The sequence below is a fragment of the Pseudorasbora parva genome, chromosome 15 (assembly GCF_024679245.1).
Source record: "Pseudorasbora parva isolate DD20220531a chromosome 15, ASM2467924v1, whole genome shotgun sequence".
Lineage (NCBI taxonomy): Eukaryota > Metazoa > Chordata > Actinopteri > Cypriniformes > Gobionidae > Pseudorasbora > Pseudorasbora parva.
In genome coordinates, this window is record NC_090186.1 from 206,444 (window position 1) to 220,432 (window position 13,989).

Below are 13,989 nucleotides of genomic sequence, written 5' to 3' on the forward strand. Positions count from 1 at the left end.
CCAGCCCAATAACCGATCATAACCAGCCCAATGGATGATCATAACCAGCCCAATAACCGATCATAACCAGCCCAATGGATGATCATAACCAGCCCAATAACCGATCATAACCAGCCCAATAACCGATCATAACCAGCCCAATAACCGATCATAACCAGCCCAATAACCGATCATAACCAGCCCAATAACCGATCATAACCAGCCCAATAACCGATCATAACCAGCCCAATGGATGATCATAACCAGCCCAATAACCGATCATAACCAGCCCAATGGATGATCATAACCAGCCCAATAACCGATCATAACCAGCCCAATGGATGATCATAACCAGCCCAATAACTGATCATAACCAGCCCAATGGATGATCATAACCAGCCCAATAACCGATCATAACCAGCCCAATAACCGATCATAACCAGCCCAATAACCGATCATAACCAGCCCAATAACCGATCATAACCAGCCCAATGGCCAATCATAACCAGCCCAATAACCGATCATAACCAGCCCAATAACCGATCATAACCAGCCCAATAACCGATCATAACCAGCCCAATAACCGATCATAACCAGCCCAATGGCCAATCATAACCAGCCCAATAACCGATCATAACCAGCCCAATAACCGATCATAACCAGCCCAATGGCCAATCATAACCAGCCCAATAACCGATCATAACCAGCCCAATGGCCAATCATAACCAGCCCAATGGCCAATCATAACCAGCCCAATGGCCAATCATAACCAGCCCAATAACCGATCATAACCAGCCCAATAACCGATCATAACCAGCCCAATGGATGATCATAACCAGCCCAATAACCGATCATAACCAGCCCAATGGCCAATCATAACCAGCCCAATAACCGATCATAACCAGCCCAATAACCGATCATAACCAGCCCAATGGCCAATCATAACCAGCCCAATAACCGATCATAACCAGCCCAATGGCCAATCATAACCAGCCCAATGGCCAATCATAACCAGCCCAATAACCGATCATAACCAGCCCAATGGCCAATCATAACCAGCCCAATAACCGATCATAACCAGCCCAATAACCGATCATATCCAGCCCAATGGCCAATCAAAACCAGTCCAATAACCAATCATAACCAGCCCAATGGCCAATCAAAACCAGAAACCCACAAACTAACTAAATACCAACCGAACAAACTGCAGCACTGACACACACAACAGAACATGCTTCAAAAGACACGTTTAATAGCTTTAACCGTTTCTTCACTTACTTTTAATACCCAGATCTTTACTCTTTACCGTATGATCTGAAACTATACATTGCAATTTTTCAGACAACAAACTCATTTCACTACATCTGAAATGCTTGAGCTTGCGGGGATACTTCTTTGGTCCCCATGAGGAAAACAGCTTATAAATCATTGTGTGTGTGTGTGTGTGTGTGTGTGTGTGTGTGTGTGTGTGTGTGTGTGTGTGTGTGTGTGTGTGTGTGTGTGTGTGTGTGTGTGAGGTCAAAAGGAATTCACTTGGAATGAGCAGGCCGGAAAAGGGGCCTGTTCTGTTACAGCAGTGCAAACTGAACCCGCTTCCTGCAACTCTGTGTGTGTGTGTGTGTGTGTGTGTGTGTGTGTGTGTGTGTGTGTGTGTGTGTGTGTGTGTGTGTGTGTGTGTGTGTGTGTGTGTGTGTGTGTGTGTGTGTGTGTGTTTGAAAGAGAGAGCTACACACACACCACCCAATGATTTATCATGAATGCCCACAATTCATATTTACTGCTGCACGCCCACCAGTCCACACACACACACACACACACTCCTCAGTGAGGAAACACATGAGGCTGATGTAGTGTGGGGGTCTGGGGTGTTTCAGTCCTCCTCCAGAAATGCACCAATCTGAATGCTGAGAGAGGAACGGCCCACCCGCCACAGCAATACACACACACACACACACACACTCAAGAAAATGAAGAACAACTGTAAAGCCTGGCGGTCTGAACATCATCTGCCGTGTTCGACTCAGAGGTGGATAAAGTGCTAAACTCCATTACTTTAAGAGTAAAAGTTTGATTAAGTATTACAAGTGAAAGTTGTAAAAACAGATTTTTACTTCAGTAAAGTACAGAAGTACTTGGCTTTAAAAGTACTTAAGTATCAAAAGTAAATTTCCTTTTTTACGTCAACATGCTAGAATACGACGAGCACATTTCAATACTTGTTCAAACGTTACACAGCTCTTCATAAAGTCACTCTAAGAGCAAATGCACGGATCCAACACACTGATACACATCCCGTATTCTCCCAACTGTTTCTGCTCATTTAACACATCATCCGTTTTGTTTCCGTGAATACTCACCAAAGAGACATTTTGACATGATTTGGAACGCATTTGTCTCTTCAAGAGTGAAAAAAAAATATTTTAAAGAAAAAATATTATCGACTAATTTCAAAGACTTTTGACTTTGAGGACCTTCATTGAAATGTAGTGGAGTGAAAGTTTCCAGAAAAAAATGAGTGTGTGTGTGTGTGTGTGTGTGTGTGTGTGTGTGTGTGTGTGTGTGTGTGTGTGTGTGTGTGTGTGTGTGTGTGTGTGTGTGTGTGTGTGTGTGTGTGTGTGTGTGTGTGTGTGTGTGTGTGTGTGTGTGTGTGTGTGGGACAGACAGCAGCTCCCACACAGAACTGATGGGGTCCAACCGCTGAGATAGCCTCCACAAGGAATCAAGAAACCCTTCATTGGTCCAGGAAAGCTCTGCGTCAGTCAGCCGGTCCGAGGACTTTGACAGTGCTGATGATGATAGTGTGTGTGAGCACAGGTGAACCTTTAATCTGCATGATCAGATCATAAAAGAATAAAGAATGGACTCTGGTTGATAAAAGTGCCCGTTCGCATTTCTTGATCCCTCAGCGCATGACTGCCGACCTCAGCGGATTGAGAAACGCAGCGTAATACACAGTCAGCATCTGAGCGGATCACAAGATCTGAGGTTTCCTCCAGTCAGCGCTCATCTACACACACCTCATAAACACACACACTCTTTCACTCTCACTGCACTACTGAGAGAATACAAAGCGTCCCGACAGTGGAAATGAAAGTGAGTCTGCAGGTCAAACGAAGCTACTGGTTTCTTTTTGTGTTTCTTATGAGAGTAAGTCATGCCAAAAAGCATTTGAGAGCCACCATGGTGCTGATGGTAAATGGACTGCATTTATATAGCGCTTTTAAAAGACCCTATGGCCATCCAAAGCGCTTTGCATGTTTGCCTCACATTCTCCCATTCACACACCGACGGCGATGTGCCATGTAAGGCGCCATCCAGCTCATCGGGAGCTGCTGGGGTTAGGTGTCTTGCTCATGGACACTTCGACACTTGGTCAGGTGGAACCGGGGATCGAACCACCAACCTTTCGGTTTGTAGACAACCTACATGAACCACTGAGCCACTGCCGCCCCTGCTGCCACTGACTTACTCTCAAAAGAAACACAAAAAGAACCAGTAGCTTCGTTTGACCTGCAGACTCACTTTCATTTCCACTGTCGGGACGCTTTATATTCTCTCAGTAGTGCAGTGAGAGTGAAAGAGTGTGTGTGTGTGATAACACTAAAGATCTGAATGAAAACTAGACCAATGGTCTGGGAGGAGTTCACAGAGAAGAGTAGACCAATCACAACAGACCACAACTGTGGACCGCTCTAATTCATCCCAAAGCTGTTCTATCGGGTTGAGCTCAGGACTCTGTGCAGGCCAGTCCAGTTCCTCCACACCAAACTCCTCATCCATGTCTTTATGGAGCGACGCTTTGAGCACTGGAGCGCAGTCATGCTGGGACAGGAAGGGGCCGTCCACAAACTGATCCCACAAAGTCAGGAGCGTGACATTGTCCAAAATGTCTTGGTGAAGCATTAAGAGTTCCCTTTCTGCGCACTGTGACCCTCAGCATGTGCTGACCCCGCTCTGGGATTTAACACTTCGTGGCTGAGTTGCTGTTGTTCCCAATGGCTTCCTCTTTGTTCTAATCCCACTAACAGTTGAGCGTGGAATATTTAGTAGTGAGGAAATGTCAGGAATGGCCTTATTGCACAGGTGTCAGCCTATCACGGCCCCACGCTTGAGTTCACTGAGCTCCTGAGAGCGACCCGTTCTTTCACTAATGTGTGTAGAAGCGTCTGCAGGCCGAGAGCTGGAGTTATACACCTGTGGCCATGAAGAGACTGAACACCTGAACTCGGCCCAATACTACTTAGGCAATATATTTATGTATGATTTTAACAACAGTGTGCGATTTTAGATTACATTTAAAGTTTTATATTATAGTTGATCATAAATGTTTGTCAGTACATTCAGCAGAAACTTTAATTAAAACAACAGAAGTGTTTTTAAGTGCATGCAGTAAAGTGTCTGAAAAAACAATACATTCAGCTCACACTTTTAAAGTACATTTTTTCCATAAAAATGGCTACAGTATGCTAATGTATGCTTCTTCTTCTCAAAGGAATCGATCTGAACTCACTCACACATGACCACCCCAGAGTCCTGAAGAAAACACAGCGAGGTGTTGTTGATGAGGCCTGTTAGGAGTGAAGCGGAGATCTTCACAACAGCCCCGGAGCCGCCGAGCCCTGTGCGCTCTAGCCCTGAGGAACATGTTTTTGTTTTGACGTGAACAGGTCAAGTGTGCTCCTCAGCCTCTGTCGGATGACAATGCCACGCTGAGATGTGTGTTTGTCTGCCGCTGACCCAGCAGGATCCTCCACCCAGAAAGAACTGCCATAACTGACTGTTTCCCGGCTCTCCACAGATAAACAAGCTCTTCCCTTTCACCGCTGCCTATCATCCACAATCTGCAGGGCACTTGACCTGCGCAAAACACGTCTGGAGATACTACAATAACAGAGCTGATGTTTATGTAGAGCTACACCCCGCGCTCCTCAGATCAAACTGACCTTTTATTTCAATAAACCTCAGAGCACAAACATCCATCCACGCAGGAGTCCAGCGCGCGGCTGAAGGAACTGACCGATACTCTGCTGACGTGACTGCCATCAACACCTCAAACTCCTTTAGACAGGATGTTCCGCACACAAAGCATCTTTGACTTCAGAAGACTCAACCAGACTATAAATCAGTGGCGTAGCGTATTCCAGGCTGAAGTCAAACCGGTTTGAAATGGCTCATATTTGTGTGAACTATCCATAACAATGGAGGGCGTTCCTGAGACTAATCACAGCTCTTATAGACAGAGGAATTCAACACACTTACCAGATGAACGTAAGGCACAAAGTATCCGTACAGGGCTGCGGGGATCCCAAAGGCCCAGATGCGGTATCCAAGACTCTTCCAGATGTTCACCGTTAAACACCTTACTGGGCGCGGGACAGCGGCTGCCGGACTTGCTGCTGCTGACGGGTTTGGGAAGGAGGGGTTTGTAGGTGAATCCTGCCAGCATGAGGATGAAACATGAAGATGGCCATAACTCTTAGCGTGTTCTGGAGTCCCACGCGGCCCAGCAGGCTCGTCATCAGGAACGGGAGCGTGATGGTGAATACACTGCTCCCCGCCGTCACGATGCCATTCACCAGACCCAGTCTCCGTTTGAAGTAGTGACCCAGGATCACCAGACTCGGCTGATACGCAAAACTGCAGCCGCAGGCGAAGACTATGCCATAGGTGAAGTACATAGGGCCAAGAGACCTGGAGAGAGAGAGAGAGAGAGAGAGAGAGAGAGAGAGAGAGAGAGAGAGAGAGAGAGAGAGAGAGAGAGAGAGAGAGAGAGAGAGAGAGAGAGAGAGAGATGGGCATTAGACTGCACTGGTGCTTAGGTAAGAAAGGCACATTGAGTCAAAGGGAATAAAACAGAAGCGGGCCTACAGAGCCTTGTGGGAGGCTGGAAGTGGAAGTTTATCAGAAAACTAATCTGAGGAAAATGACTGAAACTAGCGAGATCGCAAACATGATAAACACTCCGCAGTGAAGGATGGTCACTTAACATCTACCTGCAGATGCATGTGATGCTAGCATAACTTTAAAATGCTAACAACACATTAAAACTGCGGTGGAATATAATGTACTTACTTGACGAAGGAACTGGCCAAAAGTCCCACGACCGCCACCGCCGCCCGCCAACAGCCGTGATCCGGCATCCCAGCAGATCGTGAACACACTGACGATCGGAGAACAGAAGAAGATCATGCCCATGGAGAGAGAGCCGACCCATGCTGCACACACACACACACACACACACACACACACACACACACACACACACACACACACACACACACACACACACACACACACACACACACACACACACACACACACACAGTTCATGATCATGACACTGACATTAGATACTTTTAAACATGTTTACATGTCTGATAACCTCCTATAACCAGCTCTTTACGAAATACTGACTAAAGGCTTTACAGGTAATACATAAACACACCACAGATCGAATCAGTCAGTGTCCATCAAGATCCACAGAAAACAAGAAGATAGATCAGTGGGAATGAGCTGTTTTTCATTGGTGAAGCATTTAATAAGCCTAACCCTAACCCATTTAATTCACTGGATTATACAAAACAATCTTATCACAAAATAACTATATAGAGAATTATCACAGTGATTTATCGGCAAAATGATTTATACTGTGCTATTATCGTCACAGGATCACAAATACAGAAGAGAGAGAGAGAGAGAGAGAGAGAGAGAGAGAGAGAGAGGGAGAGAGAGAGAGAGAGAGAGAGAGAGAGAGAGAGAGAGAGGAGAGAGAGAGAAAAGAGAAAGAGAGAGAGAGAGAGAGAGAGAGAGAGAGAGAGAGAGAGAGAAAGAGAAAGAGAGAGAGAGAGAGAGAGAGAGAGAGAGAGAGAGAGAGAGAGAGAGAGAGAGAGAGAGAGAGGGCAAGGGTCAATGAGCAATCCTCAACACACACACACACACACACACACATAGAGAAACAGGAATCTAACACCACACCCGAGGCAAAATTGTTGCACAAAATAAATGTATTTAATTGAAATATGAAACTTTAGCATGAACTAGATGGCGTAGATTTGCAGTCTGATTGAGTACACAAGTATCTAAACATGATGAGAGGACAGGTTGAAAACTGGCATGTGTGCTAAAACACTTTAGCAAACGCATATGGTTCGTCCAATGTTACTGTTATGCCCATGTCACATAAATGTAATAATAAATGAAATGATATGGTATGTTTGGTCAACGGCACATTAGTCGTGTGTTCTCAGACCCGTCTCGCTCTGACAGATATTACTGCCCTTCCAGCTGCAGTTTCACATGGGAAGTAAAAAAGATCACATGATGATTGGGGTTCTGGAGACAGACACACACACACACACACACACACACACACACACACACACACACACACACACACACACACACACACACACACACTTCCTTAAAGAACACAACATATGACATCAATTTATTCACCAACAAGGAGTCTGAATCTGCATATGTAAAAGCTTGTGCATTTTCAGAAATGTTATGTTTTGAGAGCCGGTGGCGTTTGGCATCACTGTCCGACATTGTGTGATATTAACATTAGATGTGTTAATATCCTCGCCATCTGTCTCTTCAGCTTCAGCTATAGAGAGGGGATGGTGAACCGTCAGGACGTGCTGGAGTTCCCGTCTCCCCGCTCAAGTGATCAATACACTGTGTGTTGCTGATCGTGCCCTGTGTGTAAACATTTCGATTTATGTTGGCTTTTAGACCGCTAGCGCTCTGGTTTTCTGTATGGAGACGCGTGTAGGGTGGAGAGATGAGACTCTGATTCGTCTGAGTTTAGGTGCTCTATTTCTAGAACTGCACTTTTACTTTTGCTTTTCTGCAGTTCTGACAGGAAACTGTGGTGGTGCAGCAGAGTTCAGATCAATAACAGGAACATAACATCATATGAGTTCAGAAGAAATGAATGAACAGTCTAAGTCCTAAGAGGACAGCAGGAGTGTTGGTCTTATTGAACTGGAGCGAGTGGATTAAAGCAGCGCAGGTCAGACCTCATGAGTGAAGAGCAGTGTTTGGGTCTGAGTCTTCACAACAACCCCTAAATCAACCACAGCTCGACCCTACGGTGTGTGTGTGTGTGTGTGTGTGTGTGTGTGTGTGTGTGTGTGTGTGTGTGTGTGTGTGTGTGTTTTAGACCGTATCATAGCACTGAGACTGCTCTCATTAGAGTTACAAATGATTTACTCTGATCATCTGATCGTGGTTGTATCTCTCTATTAGTGTTACTCGATTTTAGCGCTGCATTTGATACTATCGATCACAATATTCTTCTGAATAGACTCGAGTTATGTTGGCATTAGTGGAACTGCTTTGGCATGGTTTAAATCGCACTTATCTGACCGTTATCAGTTTGTAGCAGTAAATGAAGAGATGTCACACCGATCACAAGTTCAGTCTGGGGTACCGCAAGGCTCAGTGTTAGGACCGCTGCTCTTCACCCTGTATATGCTCCACTGGGAGATATCATTAGGAAGCATGGCGTTAGTTCAGTTCACAGGTCAGACCTCATGAGAGGAGGATCACTGTGAGTCGCTTCAGTGTTCACTAATGAAAATAAACACCACAGGCGGAGGAAACACTTTTAGCACAGCACACACAACAGATCAAGAGCTTAGCATGCTGTTAACAACAGGCCAGAGTCTTAAACAAACACACCAGCTCTCTGACGACAGAAGTGATCAAACACACGGGACCTGTTTGGACTCATTCACAGCCTGATCATATCACTGCATCTGAAGAGTCACCTCATATCTACACAACTTAACATTAATATCAGCTCAATAACAGCCACTGTCAATCAATTATGAAACCAGTTCAGTTTCAGATAAAGCGCTGCCCTTATCCAGCGGTTCTGTGCTCATCCGATAGTGTCAGTGCAGTAAAATAATATTCCTGAATATGCCCATCTGAGCGCTATCATTAAGATCAGAGTTCAGAGTATGCTAATGCATAAACACTAAAAGACATGAAGTACAACTGAGTTCTGCTACCAAATATTAATATCAGCAGAAGAAATTTCACTAAAGAACAATGACAGCATTTATGAATTACTGTATTACTCACAGATGAATAATTATGAGCAGAAAAACAACCAATTAGGAGCGACTCCTGTTCACACTGGATCTAATCATTCAGTCCACTTCTCCAGATCCTCACAGCTGAAGGGGAATTCACTGGTTTATTAATAAATACATGAATAGAAATATCAGGAAAAAGGCCTGAGGTCTTTCTTCTCGTTTGTCAGAAACTTGCATACCCATAATGCACTCTTGTCTTGTCCGTCCATACGACTGAGACAAAGATGTTTCAGTCTCGAGTGTTAACAAAGCCCTAGCTGTCAAACGTCCACTACGCTTTCTACATCTTCCTGCAGTCTTCTGCTAACGAATGTCCCGGATATGTGTGTGCAGGTGACATGAAGCATGCAATAATAATGAACAAAAACGACGGATATTGAGTCCAGAAACTCTCCATTTCCCACAGCACTGATAGTTAACACTAGAGAGACCATGAGAAAGTCCCTCACACACTTCATCTGGACAGTTCTGACCCGCAGCTGCCCTCTCCTTCAGAGCTGAGCTCTGTGTGTGTGTGTGTGTGTGTGTGTGTGTGTGTGTGTGTGTGTGTGTGTGTGTGTGTGTGTGTGTGTGTGTGTGTGTGTGTGTGTGTGTGTGTAACAGCGGCGCGGCTCCGAACACTCGAGTCCATGACGTGGAGGATCTTGAGCTGAATGATGTTCATTCCATTTCCTGTTTCCGCCGATCCATCAGTGACACACACACACACACACACACACACACACACACACACACACACACACACACACTGGACTCAGAGTCAAGAGTTCAGTCGCTACACACAGCCAATAAACCGGCTGATCATGTGTTTCCTGGCCCAGCGAGGCTAAAGCACAACACATCTCCTCAAGCGATTTGTCCAGTTAGAGAAGCGCCTCGATGTAGCGGCAGTGATTCTGACACGAGTTATGTAACATTTTTAGGCTAAAAAAGCACAACAGTGATTTAATATTCACATTAGAACATGCACAACAAATGGTTTGATCTTATTTGACTTTAGGACATGATGGGGAGTGAACGAGAACAGAATCGTCAGTTCTTGGTGAACGATCCCTTTAAACCAAACTTTAATATTTCAATAGCAGTCATTAATATTCACACACACTGCTCCATAATCGCCATTTGAGTAAGTCTAGAGCTGCTTTTGATTTATTCATCCAAATTTGGCCAATTTCCATGACATTGCCCAGTAAAGTTGTGATGGATCCTGTGCTTCTCAGAGCTCGTATTGTTCATGATCCGTGACTCCGAGCTCGGTTTCATCAGTGAGTTTCTCATGTCGTCTGCGCTTCACTGAGGCTCTTCTAAATATATCCGGCTCGGCCCATTGTGCTGCGTCTCGCCTTGGTATTTTCAGCATCCTGCCACAAGTGTTTTTAAGCTTGCTCCCGTTAAAAATAGTCCAGCTTTTTAAGACACATCTTGAGCCTGCCGTCCGTCTTCCTGACCAACACCAGTGCAACTCAACATGAACTCAAGGAACTGGACCTGACAAGAAATCAACACTAGTGTCTATAAACCTGACATGCTGTGAGCGGTGGACGGACAAAACCTTCGCCCCTCGGGGAGAGTCGCCACATTTGACGGTTCTCTAGGCTCACACACAACAAACCCAAAGATCAACTCTTGAATTGGACCAGAGCTGAAGAACTCTTAAGATGAGGGGAACAGATCAACTTCATCTTCTCCATAGTGGAGCTGGTTCTGAACGTTAGAGATGGATATAATCTGAGCTACAACTCAATGCTATTTGCTCTTGTTCATCAGGAAAACTGACCAATCACAGCATCAAAACAAGCCGATTAGCACCAATCTTTAGTGCCGCCCACTCCCATGATGCACTGCGCATGATGTAATTGAGTCTACTTCTTCAATGTTGATATGCATATTTTCATATAGTTTCTCTCTGTACACTCCACATCTGTAACTCGATAGCTTCATAGTTCTGTTTTTAATTTGATTACTTCATCTGCAATGCATCATGGGATTGCAGTCTTATATTTTTGTCTGATTTCAAACCAGCGTTTTTAATGTGACTCAAGGCTATAATCCTTTAATAACCCCAGTGGGAAAACCACCTGAACAGAGGGATGTGCAACACGACTCTCCGTATATTCCCCTTCCTGTATGAGCTGGTGAAATCTGAGATCCGCAGCGGAAGATCAGTTTGGAGATCAGCGGCTCGGAGGAACGCCTGGCACTGACTAACATGTGTTAGCATTTACAGAAACATCCACAGGCGTATAAATCTCGGAGAGCGCGGAGATCTTTAACACACAGCCAGAGCGGCGGGAAGCCAGACGCTCATCCACGGCTTCAGAGCGGCTCAGGCTTCATCCCGCTGGCTTTTCCTGAACAACGCACACGGATTTATGCTCATTACTGATCTTTTACCGGGTCGTTTCCTCTTCCTCAGAAGCAGCGGGACAGGTCTGAGACTTTCCTCATCATGACTTAGCAAAATTCACATGAACATGTGCTGTCCATCTGCAGGACAGGATTCTGTAGGAAAAGCACTGCCAAAGCTGGGAATCATTACGGGTCATTTCAGCGGATTCGGGACACTTAATGAGCCCCTAGCAGAGCAAAGGCCCAGAGTTACAAGCAAAGTCAAAAAATACACAGACATTTCCAACAAAATCCGGTTCAGGTTTTCTTCAAGAGTTAGAAACAGCTTGCCAAAGAAAAATCCTTACAGAAAAATAGCAGATATATTTGTTATTAAAAAAGGAAAAGCAAAATCCAGACTGCAGGAATACAAACCATAAACCTGTGGTAACCTTTTTGCAAACCACAAAATACGTACCAATACCTTCATATCCCTGCAGTTTCCAGCAGAAATTAACACTAGAGGCAGTAAAGCAGCATTTTTATAGTATATATATATATATTTTTTTTTACCATAGTCCATGATTTGTAAACAAACACATTTTGGAGTTTGCGTCACTTAACCAGCTCCACGTGTTCAGATTTTCTGGCCTGTTAAGTTTGCTCTATAGCTCAGTTTGAACAGATTTGTACCTGCAATGCTGAAAGTCATGATAACAGAGCTCAAAGACGAGTTTAAACACAAGCTAAAGGACACGGATACTACTGTATTTTTGTCACATTTGCTTTTTTTAACACTATCGGGTAGGTTTAGGGTTTAAGCCTAGTTCAGACTCGTCGGGTCACTGCTTTTTTCCCACTGCAGGACTATCTGGAGTATCACTCAATCTCTGCTGTGTTCAGTCTGACCGATGGATCAGAGACAGAGGAGTTACACCGCGAGATCACACGTGCGTCAGACCAGAGTTCTCGTGCCAGACTTGGAATTGTTATTAAAAAGTATAAACTGCACATAGTTTGCTTCAAATTGTCTGTGCGCTGATTAGTGGAGAAAAAGAGAAAAGGTTATGGCGGAGGAAATAGCTGGAGAGACAGAGGGAGCCAGGAGTGTGTTCTGCAAAGAGAGTTTGAGGTCAATAATTAATGTTGTAATGTGCTGCGGCTGCGGCGGGACGTGCAAATGTTTGGCCTTTGTTTCTGTTTGATAGAATTGTAAATATATTTATTAAAATACTGATATTCTGTCTATAACTCCTCCCTCTAACCTCCTGCTGCCCTGTATCTCACGCTCTCTCTCATCGCCGATGTAATTTTCAGGCAAAACTCATTTCACAGCAGGATTATGAATCGCCGACAGCTCCAGATATTTAGCCAAAGGCGTCTGCGACTCGTCTGCGATTCTCTCTGATGGCGTCTTTGATCATTCACACTGTGACTGTCACTCGCGTGCACGAGCACGGCGAATTCGTGAAACCTGTCGGCGAGTCAAAATCAGGGCTAAAATCCGGCAGTGTGAACTCGGCTTTAGTGTTTAATGTGCGTTAAAAAAAATTATGTAACACATCATGCCAGATTCACACACATCTGTGCCGGAAGCTTTTAGCGCCACCCCATGGATATCTCACCGTGAAGCTGTCGCAATATGAATGTATTGGTTCGTATTTTGTGGTTTGCAAAAAGGAACATTTTTCCAACGAGACCAGGTTGCCATAAACACACATCAGCGCTCGCTCACTCTCGCTGACCTCGCTCTTTATTTCACTTATTATGCAAAAATCTGCAGTGTTGCTCAGGTGAGATGAGAAGTATATCAGTCCTGTCTGTTCAGTTTACATTTCCCTGCTCCTTCATCACTTCTGCTCTTATTCTCGTTCGCTAATCTGAGCAGCCAGTCTGTCGGAGTTTTCTATCTCAGCGACGGCCCGATTCTACATGTTGAAAAAACCCAGACGATGTCCAACTAGAGACACTGAAGTGTGTGTTAGCCAGATGTCCGACCGCGGTGTCTCTAGCTTTACTCTTCTGTTCCGCTCATCAAGGCCTGTTGTATAAAGTGCTGTATAAATAGATGTGACGTGATGGGGCGCTGAAGCAGAGCTTGTACTAATGTATCCATATGGCTATGATCAGATGCTTTCTCAGCGCTGATTGTTTGGTCATTGAGAGGAAAGTGTGCGGGACATATTCACATATTCATCCCAGCAGCACACTCAGCCTTCGGGTGTTCACTAACAGTAACTACAGGTTCTTCTTTTCACCCCTGATCAAATAACACTAACCCCAGCGGGCTCAGGCGTGTCCCATCACAGCTCCTCCTCGAGGTGTCCGCTTCGGTCGGTAAAGAGGGCGCTACGCCAGGCCTGGAATGCTTTTGCTTTGAAAGGAATCTCGCTCTGCCTGTTTCTCATTATGAAGAGGCAGACGATTTCCACTGATAATATAGGAATCAACCGTGGACGCTTCTATTGCTCTCCTCGTATGTAAGTCACTTTGGATAAAAGCGTCTGCTAAAAGATTAACTGTAAATGTAAAATTACATTTTTTGCCTTTGAGATGACTTGGAAATCAACCT

At 44.9% G+C, this 13,989-nt stretch overlaps 1 protein-coding gene across 1 annotated transcript in view; it reads right to left on the bottom strand.

Moving 5' to 3' along the window:
• Positions 1-13,989, bottom strand: part of slc16a10 (solute carrier family 16 member 10) — a 29,645-nt gene that overhangs the window by 7,424 nt on the left and 8,232 nt on the right. The window contains 6 exon segments of the mRNA XM_067416620.1: positions 5,239-5,328; positions 5,330-5,434; positions 5,436-5,670; positions 6,052-6,094; positions 6,097-6,132; positions 6,135-6,194. Coding sequence (XP_067272721.1) covers positions 5,239-5,328; positions 5,330-5,434; positions 5,436-5,670; positions 6,052-6,094; positions 6,097-6,132; positions 6,135-6,194 — 569 coding nt within the window.